Consider the following 17,974-nt stretch of genomic DNA (forward strand, 5'->3'; position numbering starts at 1 on the left):
TCCCCTCGCCCCGACCCGGGTGCGAACCAGGGACCCTCTGCACACATCAACGGTCGCCCACGAAGCATCGTTACCCATCGCTCCACAAAGGCCGCGGCCCTTGCAGAGCAAGGGGCAACACTACTTCTAGGTTTCAGAGCAAGTGACGTAACTGATTGAAACGCTAGTAGCGCGTACCCGCTAACTGGCTAGCCATTTCACATCCGTTACTTAGTCATTAGGGGAAATCTCATTAAGAGCTGAGTGATAGACCACAATTACACCAAGGTTAGGTGCACTGCAAGTAGAAATCATAGCACAGCTTTCAAGTCAGATACTGTTCAAAGGGTGCTATTAAAGTTACTTTGTGACTAAGTAAGTCGATGTCATTCAGTGAAATACTCTGTAGACGAGAGAGTGTTTAAGGATGTCAGGACAAGCATTTAACTCAACACGTACAAGTGGTGTTTGGGGGGGGGGGTCTGTCAAAAGGAAGATTTTGAATGTCTTGATGTGGAGTGAAACTTGTTGAGTAGCTAGGCAGAGCTTGAGCATAGATGGTATCATCTCCAAATAGAGATGACCATGTTGATTTCTTCAACTTGGTCAATTCCAAAGCACAACTGCTTAGTTAGATAAGAAAGAAGTGGAATAGGAGTCTGGTTGGAAGAACTTGCCTTTGTAGTGTACATAATGTAGCTGGTGATTAAATCAGAGGTCATATCTGTGGCATCATTCCCTGAGAGTGAATAACTACAATTCCAAATCACACACACCTCACTTCAGCACCATATCATAGGAACCCCCCCCCAAAAAACTCACCCCCCTTCAAAATGTCCTTTCCATCAGATTAAGAGGACCACCAAAGAGTTTCATTAGTCTACAGGTGTAGCAGGGCAGGGGTGGTAACCTTTTGGAGTCACAATATTACCCATTCTCTTAACACACAACCCCACTAACCTCTGGAAACCAGAAGAGATATAGTGGGGAGAACACGTTTTTGATAACCTGCAAAATCGGCAGTGTTTCCTACTTAACAAAGCATGTAGAGGTCTGTAATTTGTATCATAGGTACACTTCAACTGTGAGAGACGGAATCTAAAACTAAAATCCAGAAAATCACATTGTATGATTTTTAAGTAATTAATTTGCATTTTATTGCATGACATAAGTATTTGATACATCAGAAAAACAGAACTTAATATTTGGTACAGAAACCTTTGTTTGCAATTACAGAGATCATACGTTTCCTGTAGTTCTTGACCAGGTTTGCACACACTGCAGCAGGGTTTTTGGCCCACTCCTCCATACAGCCCTTCTCCAGATCCTTCAGGTTTCGGGGCTGTCGCTGGGCAATACGGACTTTCAGCTCCCTCCAAAGATTTTCTATTGGGTTCAGGTCTGGAGACTGGCTAGGCCCCTCCAGGACCTTGAGATGCTTCTTACGGAGCCACTCCTTCGTTGCCCTGGCTGTGTGTTTCGGGTCTTACTGAGGGAAGGAGGTTATTGGCCAAGATCTCACGATAAATGGCCCCATCCATCCTCCCCTCAATACGGTGCAGTCGTTCTGTCCCCTTTGCAGAAAAGCATCCCCAAAAATGATGTTTCCACCTCCATGCTTCACAGTTGGGATGGTGTTCTTGGGGTTGTACTCATCCTTCTTCCTTCAAACACAGCAAGTGGAGTTTAGACCAAAAAGCTCTATTTTTGTCTCATCAGATCACATGACCTTCTCCCATTCCTCCTCTGGATCATCCAGATGGCCATTGGCAAACTTCAGACGGGCCTGGACATGAGCTGCAGGATTTTAATCCATGACGGCGTAGTGTGTTACTAATGGTTTTCTTTGAGACTGTGGTCCCAGCTCTCTTCAGGTCATTGACCAGGTCCTGCAGTGTAGTTCTGGGCTGATCCCTCACCTTCCTCATGATCATTGATGCCCCACGAGGTGAGATCTTGCATGGAGCCCCAGACCGAGGGTGATTGACCGTCATCTTGAACTTCTTCCATTTTCTTATAATTGCGCCAACAGTTGTTGCCTTCTCACCAAGCTGTTTGCCTATTGTCCTGTAGCCCATCCCAGCCTTGTGCAGGTCTACAATTTTATCCCTGATGTCCTTACACAGCTCTCTGGTCTTGGCCATTGTGGAGAGGTTGGAGAAGTTTGATTGAGTGTGTGGACAGGTGTCTTATACAGGTAACGAGTTCAAACAGGTGCAGTTAATACAGGTAATGAGTGGAGAACAGGAGGGCTTCTTAAAGAAAAACTAACAGGTCTGTGAGAGCCAGAATTCTTACTGGTTGGTAGGTGATCAAATACTTATGTCATGCAATAAAATGCAAATTAATTACTTAAAAATCATACAATGTGATTTTCTGGATTTTTGTTTTAGATTCCGTCTCTCACAGTTGAAGTGTACCTATGATAAAAATTACAGACCTCTACATGCTTGGTAAGTAGGAAAACCTGCAAAATCGGCAATGTATCAAATACTTGTTCTCCCCACTGTAGGTTCAAATCAAGTTAAGAAACCCTACTTGGACAGAATAGAAGTGGAGAAAAAAAAGTTTTAGTTAGGAATTATCTTACTGACCTACACAATATATCATGACCACATGAAGTCTAAAATGTCCACATACAATAAGCTTAAGAGAGAACAAAAATAAACCCCTTTAGAAGAAGATCGAGGTTTACGGCCAAAATATAATAAAATTCTTCACCTCTTTCAATTAATAAATACATAATTCAGAATCCATAAAAAATAACATTAAAATCACTTGAAATAAATTAAGCAGGATATTATACAAGTTGTTTTTCAACCAAGTAAACAACTTAAACTATAAAACATTTCTTATTGAGGCAGCACTCTGTGTTAGTCTCCCTTTGACCATCAGAGGGCAGCAAAATCACATCGATTCTATATAGTGGAGTATGGCTTTCGTATTACCTAGCAAGCATTAAAACATGTGAAATTCAAATAGAGAAACTTATGATGAACTAATGCAGACAGGTTAAAATGTCATTGTTTTAGACCTGATGGGTTTTTACCCCCCCCCCCCAAAAAAATAAAAATAAACAGTGCAATGATACATTAGGCAATCATCTTTAAATAGATGAATGACAATGTGGCAGGGAATGCTAACCAAGAGAGTGCTGCCTCTCAAAACTTATTTCTCCTCTACTCAACGTCATTATTGCTGGTGTGATTGAGATAAGGGGAGTTGGGAGCATGGAGGACGTACAAACATTAAGCACCATTTCGAAAAATTAGCTTAGCACTTTTTTCCCTCAGGGCCAAAAAGGACCCTGCTAGAGAGAGCCCAGACACGGAGCCAGGTGGGTCAATGCCAGTCTGTGGAAAGCCAGCCTGTCTATCCCAACTTCCATCTTGTCCTGGGTCTCATCCAGTTCATAGTGCTGCAGATATTCAAGGAAGGCAGCGCTGGGAGATGCAGATGGTGGGACATCACACAGCCTTCATTGGCTTATGTGCGTCATTAACATTGGCTGAAGAATTGTCTTCAATGTTGCGATGTACTGTAGACCTCATTCCTACCTCATCCGGACATCTAACATTTCCCCATAGCACATTAATGCCCACTGGAACTCTCTAAGTTTCCCTGAAGTTGAGTAATCAACATGCTTTTTCCCCCCCTTCTTCTCCATTACGTTTTAGCGTGCTTGCAGTGAAGCTGTGCGCTTGATTGGTAGCTTGCTCATGTGAATCCAATACCCTGTTGTCCTAAGCATGCACAGTAAGCCTGTTTGTGTGTCTGACAACAAGTCTCTCAGATGGGCCCTTTCCCCAGGGAGTGATTTCTCCAGGACAAAAAGGTGTGTCGACTAAATGTACAGAATAATCTGGATGTGAGGACAGGTGACCGTTACCCTCCTTTAGCTTTGCCTGTGGCCCTCAGAGCTCTATACAAAGACGCCATTGTGTCGGTTCATCTTCAGGATCTTCCCCAGTCTCTGCTTGGCCGTGGCCATTCCTTTCTTGGGCCGCTTGCCTGAAAAACAAAACCCAAACCCCACATGAATGGCTGACGTGCTGAATAAAGAGAGAGTTGTGTCACAGTACCATCCAATCCCTGAGAACATCAACTAATTACTAGACAAATGGAGAGAATAAAATATTTGGTCGCATACCTTTCGTGGCCTGGTTGCTGACAGGAGGGGAGTTGGAGGCGTGTCTTTTGGAGGGGTGTAGAGGGGGAGACAGAGAGGGATCACAGTACTGGTAGTTGTCGGCCTCTGGGCTGGCGTCGTGGCTCAGAGCCCCAAGGGAGAGGGGCCCCCGATTGTCCCAGGCCTCGCTGCTGCTGTTGCCCTGGCTGTCCATGGGGCTCTTGTCCCCGGCCACACGACGCTGGTGCTGCTCTCGGTGTTCCGGCGAGCCTCGGCTCGGGCTGGACCACCACGGCTCCTGGGAAGTGGCGGCCTCGTCTGGCTTGGAGGGGCACAGCAGGCCAGCCATGGACAGCATGCCTTGAATGGCCTCCTCTGTGCTGGGTGAGGTAGGACATTCTCTGCAGGGACACAGAAGAGACACTCAGTCAATCACAGGCCACCGCGACAGACTCCACAAAAGCCAACTGTGGTTATCTTTACCACTCAAAAGGGAAGTTCTAAATATAATCTTTGTATGCATAATTGGCACATGCTTCGGTTTCAATTCCATCTCCATCGTTATGAGATTACTAAACCAATGGCGTGAACTTTTAGACATTTCTACAATAAATCATCCCTTAATAACTAAATTGCTAAAATATTTTTGTGATTCCAATAACAGGAGCTGTGTTTTAGCTCGCCCACGCACAGCGGGTCAGACCACCCACCTTTTGAGTGGCTTGTGTTTGTGCCGGAGGTTCAGGTCTGTCTGGTCTAGCTCTATGGTGTGCCCCGCGGCCCTCTGGGATGAGCCCCTCTCTTCATCATCATCACCACTCTGGGAGCTTCCTGAATCTTCCTCAGAAGAGGTGTTTTGCTGCAGAGGGAGAGACGAGAAACTAGTTGGGTTGATACACAACAGAGTTAAATTCTCACTGACAAAACCACAGTGGGGGTAGACCGTGTTAATATCAGGTACCTGTGTGTTGGAATCACTGTCCGAGTCCATGTCCGACACGTCGGAGTGTCCTGAGGCTTCTTCCCTGAGTTCAGTCTTAACCCTCTCAATACCCCCTGAGAAGGTAAACAGACATCATTAACCACAGATAATGGTAGGAACCATTCCCTCTCTGTGTCCAAGTCAACAGGTTACTAGACCTAGTCTTGTGTCAACACCATGACCCTTTAGAAAGCATGGTGTGTCTGGGACAATGAGGGCAATAAAGTGACAAAATTGAGTCAGATTATAAACCATACAACATACAGTGAGGGAAAAAAGTATTTGATCCCCTGCTGATTTTGTACGTTTGCCCACTGACAAAGAAATGATCAGTCTATAATTTTATTGGTAGGTTTATTTGAACAGTGAGAGACAGAATAACAACAAAGATATCCAGAAAAACACATCTCCAAAATGTTAAAAATTGATTTGCATTTTAATGAGGGAAATAAGTATTTGACCCTCTCTCAATCAGAAAGATTTTTGGCTCCCAGGTGTCTATCATACAGGTAACGAGCTGAGATTAGGAGCACACTCTTAAAGGGAGTGCTCCTAATCTCAGTTTCTTACCTGTATAAAAGACACCTGTCCACAGAAGCAATCAATCAATCAGATTCCAAACTCTCCACCATGGCCAAGACCAAATAGCTCTCCAAGGATGTCAGGGACAAGATTGTAGATCTACACAAGGCTGGAATGGGCTACAAGACCATTGCCAAGCAGCTTGGTGAGAAAGTGACAACAGTTGGTGCAATTATTCGCAAATGGAAGAAACACAAAAGAACTGTCAATCTCTCTCGGACTGGGGCTCCATGCAAGATCTCACCTCGTGGAGTTGCAATGATCATGAGAATGGTGAGGAATCAGCCCAGAACTACACAGGAGGATCTTGTCAATGATCTCAAGGCAGCTGGGACCATAGTCACCAAGAAAACAATTGGTAACACACTACGCCGTGAAGGACTGAAATTCTGCAGAGCCCGCAAGGTCCCCCTGCTCAAGAAAGCACATATACATGCCCGTCTGAAGTTTGCCAATGAACATCTGAATGATTCAGAGGACAACTGGGTGAACGTGTTGTGGTCAGATGAGACCAAAATGCAGTTCTTTGGCATCAACTCAACTTGCCGTGTTTTGGGGTCATAGGCAGCATTCCTCCTCCAGAAACCATCCCTACCGTCAAACATGGAGGTGGAAACATTATGCTTTGGGGGTGTTTTTCTGCTAAGGGGACAGGACAACTTCACCGCATCAAAGGGACGATGGACGGGGCCATGTACCGTCAAATCTTGGGTGAAAACCTCCTTCCCTCAGCCAGGTTATTGAAAATGGGTCGTGGATGGGTATTCCAGCATGACAATGACCCAAAACACATGGCCAAGGCAACAAAGGAGTGGCTCAAGAAAAAGCACATTAAGGTCCTGGAGTGGCCTAGCCAGTCTCCAGACCTTAATCCCATAGAAAATCTGTGGAGGGAGCTGAAGGTTCGAGTTGCCAAACGTCAGCCTCGAAACCTTAATGACTTGGAGAAGATCTGCAAAGAGGAGTGGGACAAAATCCCTCCTGAGATGTGTGCAAACCTGGTGGCCAACTACAAGAAACGTCTGACCTCTGTGATTGCCAACAAGGGTTTTGCCACCAAGTACTAAGTCATGTTTTGCAGAGGGGTCAAATACTTATTTCCCTCATTAAAATGCAAATCAATTTATAACATTTTTGACATGCGTTTTTCTGGATTTTTTTGTTGATATTCTGTCTCTCACTGTTCAAATAAACCTACCATTAAAATGACAGACTGATCATTTCTTTGTCAGTGGGTAAACGTACAAAATCAGCAGGGGATCAAATACTTTTTACCCCTCACTGTACATATACAGTGGGGAAAAAAGTATTTAGTCAGCCACCAATTGTGCAAGTTCTCCCACTTAAAAAGATGAGGCCTGTAATTTTCATCATAGGTACACTTCAACTATGACAGACAAAATGAGAAAAAAAATTCCTGAAAATCACATTGTAGGATTTTTAATGAATTTATTTGCAAATTATGGTGGAAAATAAGTATTTCGTCACCTACAAACAAGCAAGATTTCTGGCTCTCACAGACCTGTAACTTCTTTAAGAGGCTCCTCTGTCCTCCACTCGTTACCTGTATTAATGGCACCTGTTTGAACTTGTTATCGGTATAAAAGACACCTGTCCACAACCTCAAACAGTCACACTCCAAACTCCACTATGGCCAAGACCAAAGAGCTGTCAAAGGACACCAGAAACAAAATTGTAGACCTGCACCAGGCTGGGAAGACTGAATCTGCAATAGGTAAGCAGCTTGGTTTGAAGAAATCAACTGTGGGAGCAATTATTAGGAAATGGAAGACATACAAGACCACTGATAATCTCCCTCGATCTGGGGCTCCACGCAAGATCTCACCCCGTGGGGTCAAAATGATCACAAGAACGGTGAGCAAAAATCCCAGAACCACACGGGGGGACCTAGTGAATGACCTGCAGAGAGCTGGGACCAAAGTAACAAAGCCTACCATCAGTAACACACTACGCCGCCAGGGACTCAAATCCTGCAGTGCCAGACGTGTCCCCCTGCTTAAGCCAGTACATGTCCAGGCCCGTCTGAAGTTTGCTAGAGACCATTTGGAGGATCCAGAAGAAGATTGGGAGAATGTCATATGGTCAGATGAAACCAAAATATAACTTTTTGGTAAAAACTCAACTCGTTGTGTTTGGAGGACAAAGAATGCTGAGTTGCATCCAAAGAACACCATACCTACTGTGAAGCATGGGGGTGGAAACATCATGCTTTGGGGCTGTTTTTCTGCAAAGGGACCAGGACGACTGATCCGTGTAAAGGAAAGAATGAATGGGGCCATGTATCGTGAGATTTTGAGTGAAAACCTCCTTCCATCAGCAAGGGCATTGAAGATGAAATGTGGCTGGGTCTTTCAGCATGACAATGATCCCAAACACACCGCCCGGGCAACGAAGGAGTGGCTTCGTAAGAAGCATTTCAAGGTCCTGGAGTGGCCTAGCCAATCTCCAGATCTCAACCCCATAGAAAATCTTTGGAGGGAGTTGAAAGTCCGTGTTGCCCAGCAACAGCCCCAAAACATCACTGCTCTAGAGGAGATCTGCATGGAGGAATGGGCCAAAATACCAGCAACAGTGTGGGAAAACCTTGTGAAGACTTACAGAAAACGTTTGACCTTTGTCATTGCCAACAAAGGGTATATAACAAAGTATTGAGAAACTTTTGTTATTGACCAAATACTTATTTTCCACCATAATTTGCAAATAAATTAATAAAAAAATCCTACAATGTAATTTTCTGGATAATTTTTCTCATTTTGTCTGTCATAGTTGAAGTGTACCTATGATGAAAATTACAGGCCTCATCTTTTTAAGTGGGAGAACTTGCACAATTGGTGGCTGACTAAATACTTTTTTGCCCCACTGTATATATACACACACACACACATATATATTTGTGAATTGCTTCAGCATCATGACTTACAGAGGTGTCCTGGTTCCTCCTCTCCTCCCATAGTGCTGTGCTGCCATTCCTGGTCTGACTCAGTCTTCATCTCCTCTCTGCTCTTCAGCTGGCCCACAGACGACTTCTCACTCCCCGCCTTCACTGGGCTGCTAGCCGTGCTACTACCTGGTCTCCTCGCGTCTCGGATGATCCGTCCGTTGTGCAGCGTGAGACGCAGGTGTGTGTCTGGGTTCTCAGCAGCAGCGGCAGAGGCAGTGGACACCATGTTGAACTTCCCATGCACCGGGGGACAGAAGGTAGGGTCCTGTGGTAGAGACAGAGAGTTATAGGACTCATTCAACACAGGTGTCAGACTTTTCTATTGAATTGTATTACATTGTCTAGTATGGGAACAGTATTGCTTTTTGTAGGAGTAATGCACGGAAAATACTAAATCTGGTTTATTGATTGATCTAATGATTATTTCCAATAATAACAACAAGGCATTTAAATGTGACATATGCCAGAGAGCGTGTGGCATTCTAATTTTGCGTTGTGAGAGTTTGACATGTTCCTCTCACCTCCTCCAGAGGGCCCACCTCCAGCCTCCTGAGTACCTCTCTGGTGTGCAGCTCCAGGATCTCCAGGTTAGAGGGAACCTTAGGGCCCTGCTCCTGTTGCTCCCGGAGCCTCCGGGCTGCCCGCCGCGCCTGACGGGCCGGGCACACCCTCTCCAGCGTGGAGCGCGTGGCCAGACGCTGGCCTCCACCGCTTCCCTGAGATTTCACTGGCTTGTTGGTGCCACCACTGCTGCCCTGGTCTTCCTGTTGGAACACACACACAACATAACACCATTAGAGGAGGGAGGGGTTTGAACACAACCTCCATTTTTTTATCTAATCTACGTCTATGGACAAGGAAGCCGCAAGAGAAAGATTGCCAGTTACAAATAAGGTGCAACAAATCCATCACGTCAGTGACATACTGCATGATCCTGAAAGATGGATTTGAAGCACTTCTCATACAGCCCCTCAGCTCTTCCACCTACACAAAGGTGATGCTCCTCAGGCCCTCCACCCCGTGACCCCAGACCTTACCTCCAGGTAGCGGATTTCCTTGGTCAGCTCTTTAATGAGACGGTTGGGCCTGATATGGTCCGGGACCTCGCTGGTGGGCTCCGTAACCTGCAGTCAGAATGTTCCACACACACAATTAAGGTGGAGTTGAACAGAGAGGCTGTTTCCACCACTGGCACAGTGTCATCAGATCTGGGGGAAACCACTATGACCCCCCCCCCCATCAGAGCTCAGCTGGGAGATAAACCATTCAGTCTAGATATTCATCAGCCAACAGAGTCAGGTGCAGAATAGAGAAGGTGAAGCCAGTACCATCACCCATAGATACAATGGAAAAATAACACATTTCATTCTGTGCCCATCACCTCTCTCTTCAGCCAGGTTTTCAGTGGACTGATTAAAGATTTCACTCCCTCCACTAGGTAGGTCTGGGGAGGGCAGTTGTCTTCTCGCAACTCTGAGAAAGAGAACAAAGGCATTATATTTGTTATGATGCTTGTGAAATAAAATTTAAAAAGCCAATAAATATATTGTCGTATCATGTGGATTTGACAGCTTCACTCACCTTTCAGGGTCTCCAGCAGGTTCTTGGCCACATACCAGCAGATAGCCTCAAAGTAGGGAAACTTGAAGAGGTCTGGAGTCTTCAGACGACGCTCCATCTCGTAACACCTGAGCTGCATGTCAATGTTGAGGTTGTGGAGGAAGTTGCCTCCGAACGCCATGCAATCCTGAGACGTGAGGACGGCATGGATCCATCCTGCAGAGGGCAGCACACACAAACACACAGTCAATGTTTGACTCACTGACTGGTAATACAAGGACACTGGCTAGGTGTTGTATATGTCAAATGGCAGCCAAGCATTGATCATCATGTCACCAGAATAAGACCCTCGATATTCATTGGAAAGGAGCATCAAGCGTGTCACCTTGCACTTTCACCACCCTGTGAAGTTCATCATAAGTTTTATCATCATCTGTATCCTAATAAACTGCATGGTTTAGGGGTAGGACGTAGACGGCGGACGTAAAGGTAAAGTAAAGGTAATGGCGGACTGAACGAAGTTATGTAGAGCACCTCAAGATAAAACATAATATTCGAAATATCTGCTAAATTAGACTAAAATATTAGCACTACATAATCTGGTGAGTGATAACCTTCAATCTGGATAATAACACAAAACAAATCCTAAAACTAGAGACATTTATCGACAAATATTACGAACACAGACAACAACCAAACATGACGGAGAATAAGACAGGGGAACCGTTTACAAAACGCAAGCGAGATTCTTCGACAGATACTGACGATTTAATATTCTCACCACCGGGAATGGTAAAGGTCGAAACTGATCTGTTAAAATCAATAAATGACAAACTGGGTTTACTTGAATTACTTAGTAAGGATATAAAAGAGTTAAAGGCAAGCCTAGAGATGAGTGATGAAAAAGCTGCGACATTGGAGAAGGAAACACACGCGCTAAAAGGGACAGTCAATAAGATTCAAACCGAAATGAATGGAATTAAAAAAGAGAACATCGTTCTGAAGGAAGCCTTACTGGAGATTCAAACTAGATCCATGAGAGAGAATTTGGTACTTACAGGTATCCAAGAAAAAGAAGGAGAAGTTCCTGAATCTATAGTTAGAGAGTTCCTCCGTACAGCGCTTCAGATTCCATGCGAAGTTGTCGACAAAATCCAACTTGAACGTGTTCACCGCTTCGGACAGAGAGGGCAGAGGTACGAACGCCCAATCGTTGCAAAATTTGCTTCATTTAAAGATAAAATAATGGTTAAAAGCCTAGGTAAAAGACTTGCTGGGACCAAAATTGGCATGAATGATCAGTTTCCGAAAGAAATTGCAGAACGGCGCAAAGTTCTGTATCCAATTTTCAAAGAAAACAGATTAAAAGCGAAACGAGTAGCTCTCGTCGTTGATAAACTATATATTGATAACCAGTTGTTCAGAGACACAAAGACTACTCCATGGTTATTTTAAAATTTACAAAATTCTCATAGACGTGGAAAATAAACACAATTCAAGCCCGGTTACTGATTGTAACAATACAACAAAAAATATAGCTTTTTTATAAATCTTCACATATAACTAATTGAACACACAAGCACTAATTCAACATAGTGAAGATAAAAACTAAGTAAACAGAAGGCACAGTATGTGTGGATGGTATGGTTTGTGTTTATTTTATTTTTTATCTTATTTGTTATGTTTGGAAAGTTGAGTGAGTGAGTAATGAAATGGTTGCATATCCCAGAGCCAATGTATTGCTGTGAGCCGGGTATGAGAGGGCTTTCAATGTTGTTCAGATGATGGATATACTTTTATAATGAATTATACGTCTTATTTATTTATTGTCCTATCATGGAAAACTACATTTTTTTTATCTTAATAAATTATATCTAATTATTATCCTATTTTAATGGTACTGTCTATGGCCCTATACCCTAGACACCCACCTGAATGACCCAGATATTAAGGAGAAGTCCCTAACTGTTTTATGTGCTCGCTGTAAGCGGTCTATATGCAGCTAAAATGAGGTCAGAGACCAAGAGCAGCACTGCCCCCTCAAGATTCTGAGCCTGCTTGGCAGGGTTGGTCCTGCAAAGCCAAAGCCCCCTAAAGGGAGAGGAAAATATACAAGGAATTTCTCAAAGCTGCTAATGAGAACCTTGACGACCTTGTACCTAGCCGGTGGGGATTCCGGTGGGGTACCCCCACCCAGGCAGTGGCAGTGCTGGCAACACTAGCTGCAGTAACCCATGGGGAGGGGGTCACACTCGGACATTCAGAGAGGGGGTATATTATTGTGGCCCTGGTGGCACAGAATCAAGGTCGGACTGCATGGAGATGCATGGGGACATGGTCATGACTGGTGGCCGTATTGTGGGTGTTTTTTTCAGGAATAGGGTGTACATTTGACGGCCATTATCTAGGATATGACAATGGTAAATAAATTTCAATTTTTGCTTATTTTTTTGCGCGGTCTTGCAGGCCTTCTCATGCAGCTGCAACTGCAATGGCATTTGGAAATCATGACCCATCTTGAGTTGGGCTCTGGGATGGTGCAACTGTTGAGAAAGTGAGCTTATGGTTGTGTGGGGGTAAGGGCTGAGTGTGTATGTGTGTATCCCACAACTGTTGCGAAAGAAGAAGTAAAAGATGTAAGGTACAATAGAGGATGATCCACAGCTATATATAATACAAATCGAGGTGACGGCAATGGAAATGCATATGGCAATTGATTTACTTCAATTCGGTAAATGGAACTGTATGCTCTTTTCAAAGAATGGATCCCAGTCGGTTCAGGGCTATGGGATACAGGGGGTCGAGGGTGGTCTGCCGGGCATTGGGATGACAAGCCATCTCGAGATGAGGCCTTTTAGCGGGTGGAATAGTAGGGACCAATTGGAGGTTTACTTAGTAGAAATGCAAATATCATGGTACAACTATATAGACACTCAATCATTATGTTACGTTTTAATAGTACGTTTACAAAAATATATTCTGATTAAAAGAATGAAAGGTGTGTCTCATGGTAAGTGGTGAAATAAGTATAGCCAGTTACAATTGTAATGGCTTAGCAGATAATAAGAAAAGACGATCAGTATTTACCTGGCTAAAAGAGAAGGATTATAATATTTATTGTTTACAGGAAACCCATTCAACAGTTTTAGATGAAGTTTTGTGGAAAAAGAACTGGGTGGGCAAAATATATTTCTCCCATGGGCAAAGAAATTCAAAAGGGGTGATGATCTTAATTAATAATAATTTTGATCCAAATGTGCAAATTGTCCAAACAGATCCTCAAGGTAGATGGATTATTTTAAATATGTTATTGGACAATAAACAAATATGGCTTGTTAACCTATACGGTCCGAATAATGATGATCCAAGCTTCTTTGAAAATATATATAAGAACTTATCAACTCTACAAGCAACACTAGACTCTATTATTATAATGGGAGATTTTAATACGGTCTTAAATAGCTCTATAGACCGGAAAGGAAATCACACTACAAATTATCACCCTCAGGCACTTAAGGAAATCATGAATGTCATGGATATATTGGAATTAGTGGATATATGGAGACTTAAATACCCTGATTTAGTGAGATATACATGGCGGAGGCTGAATCAAGCTAGTCGTCTTGACTACTTTCTTATTCCATTCTCTCTGGCACCAAAAGTTAAAAAAGTGTTGATAGGGGATAGAATGCGGTCGGATCATCACATAATTGGCATATATATTTCTCTTACAGAATTTCCACGTGGGCGAGGATATTGGAAATTTAATCAAAGTCTACTAGATGATAAATTGTTTAGAACTAGGACAGAAGATTTTATAACTGACTTTTTCAGACATAACATAGGTACAGCAGATCCCCTTATTGTATGGGACACTTTTAAGTGTGCCTTTAGAGGCCATGCAATTCAGTACTCATCTATAAAACAAAAGCAATTTAGATCAAAAGAGTCCATATTAACAAAGGAAATTGAAGGACTAACAGTACAGTTAGATAGCAATAAAAACGGTACCATAGAGGCACAGAATAATTTAGAGGAAAAACAAAAAGAAATGGAGGAACTTATTCAAGAAAGATCCAGTGTAATATATTATAAAAATAAAGCGAACTGGATGGAATATGGGGAAAAATGCACCAAATTCTTTTTCAATCTTCAATATAGAAATGCTACCAAAAAAAATGTATTAAAACTTGTGACAAATGATGGAGTCACGCATGATTCACCAAATGATATTTTGAAAGAGGAAGTAAAGTACTTTAAGAATATGTTTTCGTTTCAGGCTCCTCCATCTCCACTAACTGAAACTAATTGTATGGATTTTTTTCCTATTAATAATGTAAAATTAACATCTGAACAGAAAGACTCATGTGAAGGCCAAATTACAGAGGAGGAACTGCTTGTTGCAATTGGGGCCTTTAAAGATGGGAAAACTCCAGGGCTGGATGGCATACCAGTGGAAGTATACAAAACGTTTTTTGATATACTCAAAGGACCTTTATTAACTTGTTTTAACCACTCCTATATAAATGGTAGATTATCAGACACACAACAAGAAGGTCTGATATCGTTATTACTGAAACAGGACCCAAGTGGTATATATAAAGATCCAGTCCAATTAAAAAATTGGAGACCTCTTACACTTCAGTGTTGTGATGCAAAAATCCTAGCAAAATGCTTGGCGCATAGAATAAAAAAAGTTTTGTCAGATATTATTCATCCTAATCAGACAGGTTTTTTACATGGACGATACATTGGAGATAATATAAGGCAAGTACTGGAAACAATAGAACACTATGAGATATCGGGGACACCAGGCCTGGTTTTCATAGCTGATTTTGAAAAGGCTTTTGATAAAGTACGACTGGAGTTTATATATAAATGCCTAGAATATTTCAATTTTGGGGAATCTCTTATAAAATGGGTTAAAATTATGTATAGTAACCCTAGGTGTAAAATAGTAAATAATGGCTACATCTCAGAAAGTTTTAAACTATCTAGAGGAGTAAAACAAGGTTGTCCACTATCGGCATATCTATTTATTATTGCCATCGAAATGTTAGCTGTTAAAATTAGATCAAACATTAATATTAAAGGATTAGAAATCCATGGCTTAAAAACTAAGGTGTCATTGTACGCTGATGATTCATGTTTTCTTTTAAAACCACAACTAGAGTCTCTCCAGGGCCTCATAGAGGATCTAGATACCTTTGCTATCCTCTCTGGATTAAAACCAAATTATGATAAATGTACCATATTACGTATTGGATCACTAAAAAATACACATTTTATATTGCCATGTAGTTTACCAATTAAATGGTCTGACGGAGATGTGGACATACTCGGTATAAAAATCCCAAAAGAAAGAAATGATCTCACTCCAATAAATTTTTATAGAAAGTTAGCAAAAATAGATAAGATCTTGCTACCATGGAAAGGAAAATACCTGTCTATTTGTGGAAAAATCACCCTAATTAACTCTTTAGTCATATCACAGTTTACCTATTTGCTTATGGTTTTGCCTACACCTAGTGACCTGTTTTTTAAATTATATGAACAAAAAATATTCAATTTTATTTGGAACGGCAAGCCAGATAAAATTAAAAGGGCCTATTTATATAACGAATATGAATTCGGAGGGCAGAAATTATTAAATATTAAAGCATTAGACCTCTCACTAAAGGCATCGGTCATACAAAAGTTATACTTAAATCCAAACTGGTTCTCTAGTAAACTGGTACGAATGTCTCATCCTATGTTCAAGAAGGGCCTTTTTCCCTTTATTCAGATTACACCTGCTCATTTTCGGTTGTTTGAAAAGGAAATGATCTCCAAAATATCCTTATTCTTTAAACAAGCCTTAGAAAGTTGGTTGCAATTTCAGTTTAATCCACCTGAAAGGACGGAACAAATAGTACAACAAATATTGTGGTTAAATTCAAATATAATAATTGATAAAAAAACTGTATTTATCGAAGAAATGTTTAAAAAAGGTATAATTTTTGTGAATGATATCATAAATAGGACTGGTGGAGTTATGTCACACATGCAGCTAACACAGACATATGGAAAAGTCTGCTCTACCCAAAATTACAACCAATTAATTGCAGCATTACCACAAAAATGGAAGAGGCAAGTAGAAGGGGAAAAAAGTAAGGAACTTGTATGTCGGCCCTGTATTAAAGAACAAAAATGGTTAAAGAAAAGTGTGATAAATAAAAACATATACCAATTTCATTTAAGGACCAAAAAACTAACAGCTGTGCCATACAAATTGCAAAATAGTTGGGAAGAGATTTTCGATGTACCCATTCCATGGCACATGGTTTATGAATTGATACGCAAAACAACGCCGGATTCAAAACTTCGAATTTTTCAATATAAATTACTGTACAAAATTCTTGCAACTAATAGAATGTTATATATATGGGGTATACAATCTTCCCAGCTCTGCAGATTCTGTTGTGAGGAGGCAGAGTCATTAGATCATTTATTTTGGTATTGTCCATATGTAGCTCGTTTTTGGTCACAGGTCCAGGAATGGCTGAAGAATTGCAACATTTGCCTAAAACTAACGCTACAGATAGCAATACTGGGGGATTTGAAAAGCCATAGTCAATCAATCAATAATATAATAATTATTTTGGCAAAGATGTTTATTTTTAATTTACAATCTGTAGAAGCTATGAGAATAGGAAGGTTCAGGTCTTTTGTGAAGCATCACAGCACAGTTGAGAAATGTATGGCAAATAGAAATCCGAAATGGATGATGTTGGAAGATAGATGGGAGGGGTTGGGTGGAGCTGAAGGGTGGGACTAATAACAAGATAAACAATATAGGGCATACGGGATCTGTGAAATGTGTATAGGTGCGGAGCTTTTGTGAAATAGCACAGTTACAAGTGGAAATAAAATTGGATGGACAACAGAAATAGAGGAAGGACTAAGAACAAATAAGAGAGAACTATTGTAAAGTGGACTGTGTCTGTAAGATAGGTATAAGATGTAGAAATTGAAGGTAAAAGCAGAAGTGTTTATAAGTTTACTCCAATTGGGGGATTGGTGGTAGGGTCGCGGGGAATAATAATAAAGGCATATTCTTTAAAAAAGTATGTATGTCTATATAGGTATGTGTATGTATATATGTGTATATGTATGCATACGTATATGGATATATATATTTACCCAAAAAAATATGGGGGAATGGAAATGATGCAGACAATTACATTGGAAGCAACATTCTTTCCGCAATACTAAGCTGATCCACCCCCCAAAGAATAAAAAAAATAAAAAATAAAAAATAAAAAAAATAAATAAATAAATAAACTGCATGGTTTCATGAGTCGTTGTGGGAGGACCACACACCATGTCATCGCGTGACTCCAAGTTTACTTCGACATGATGGTTATTATATCAATATTTGCACACAAAGGCAGTTCCATCGCATAATTCATTTTATCGACACAAATCGACACCTTGTTCAGCGTATTCCGTTTTGACGACAATTGGAAAGTTTACAGACAAATGTTCTATTTCCATCAGGTCTGTCGTCACATTCCCTCTCCGACATCTACTTTACTGGCATAAAAAGGTTGGATGTAAACCTGGTATGTGACACACAAACACCCAACCTGATAAAAACCGACACACACACTGTTCGCACACAAACTGACCTGATAACGCAAACATACAGGGTCATATCAGGCCTGCCTGACCTGGTAAAGATAAAGCAGTGCTCTTTATACCTCCGGAGATAACAGAAAGCAGAGACGGCGGTGACGCA

General features: G+C 41.7%; 1 protein-coding gene across 1 annotated transcript in view; it reads right to left on the reverse strand.

The window, feature by feature from the left end:
- Window positions 1–2,529: 2,529 nt before the first annotated feature.
- LOC129865064 (lysine-specific demethylase 7B-like) overlaps window positions 2,530–17,974 on the reverse strand; it is a 31,057-nt gene continuing 15,612 nt past the window's right edge. Inside the window, exons 8-16 of the mRNA XM_055937528.1 lie at window positions 10,216–10,410; window positions 10,016–10,107; window positions 9,672–9,758; window positions 9,156–9,398; window positions 8,614–8,899; window positions 5,070–5,164; window positions 4,819–4,967; window positions 4,130–4,509; window positions 2,530–3,990 (exon numbers count right to left, since the gene is read on the reverse strand). Coding sequence (XP_055793503.1) covers window positions 3,902–3,990; window positions 4,130–4,509; window positions 4,819–4,967; window positions 5,070–5,164; window positions 8,614–8,899; window positions 9,156–9,398; window positions 9,672–9,758; window positions 10,016–10,107; window positions 10,216–10,410 — 1,616 coding nt within the window. The 3' untranslated portion in view covers window positions 2,530–3,901. The remainder of the gene's footprint in view (window positions 3,991–4,129; window positions 4,510–4,818; window positions 4,968–5,069; window positions 5,165–8,613; window positions 8,900–9,155; window positions 9,399–9,671; window positions 9,759–10,015; window positions 10,108–10,215; window positions 10,411–17,974) is intronic.

Source organism: Salvelinus fontinalis, chromosome 11, assembly GCF_029448725.1.
Source record: "Salvelinus fontinalis isolate EN_2023a chromosome 11, ASM2944872v1, whole genome shotgun sequence".
Classification (NCBI taxonomy): Eukaryota; Metazoa; Chordata; class Actinopteri; order Salmoniformes; family Salmonidae; genus Salvelinus; species Salvelinus fontinalis.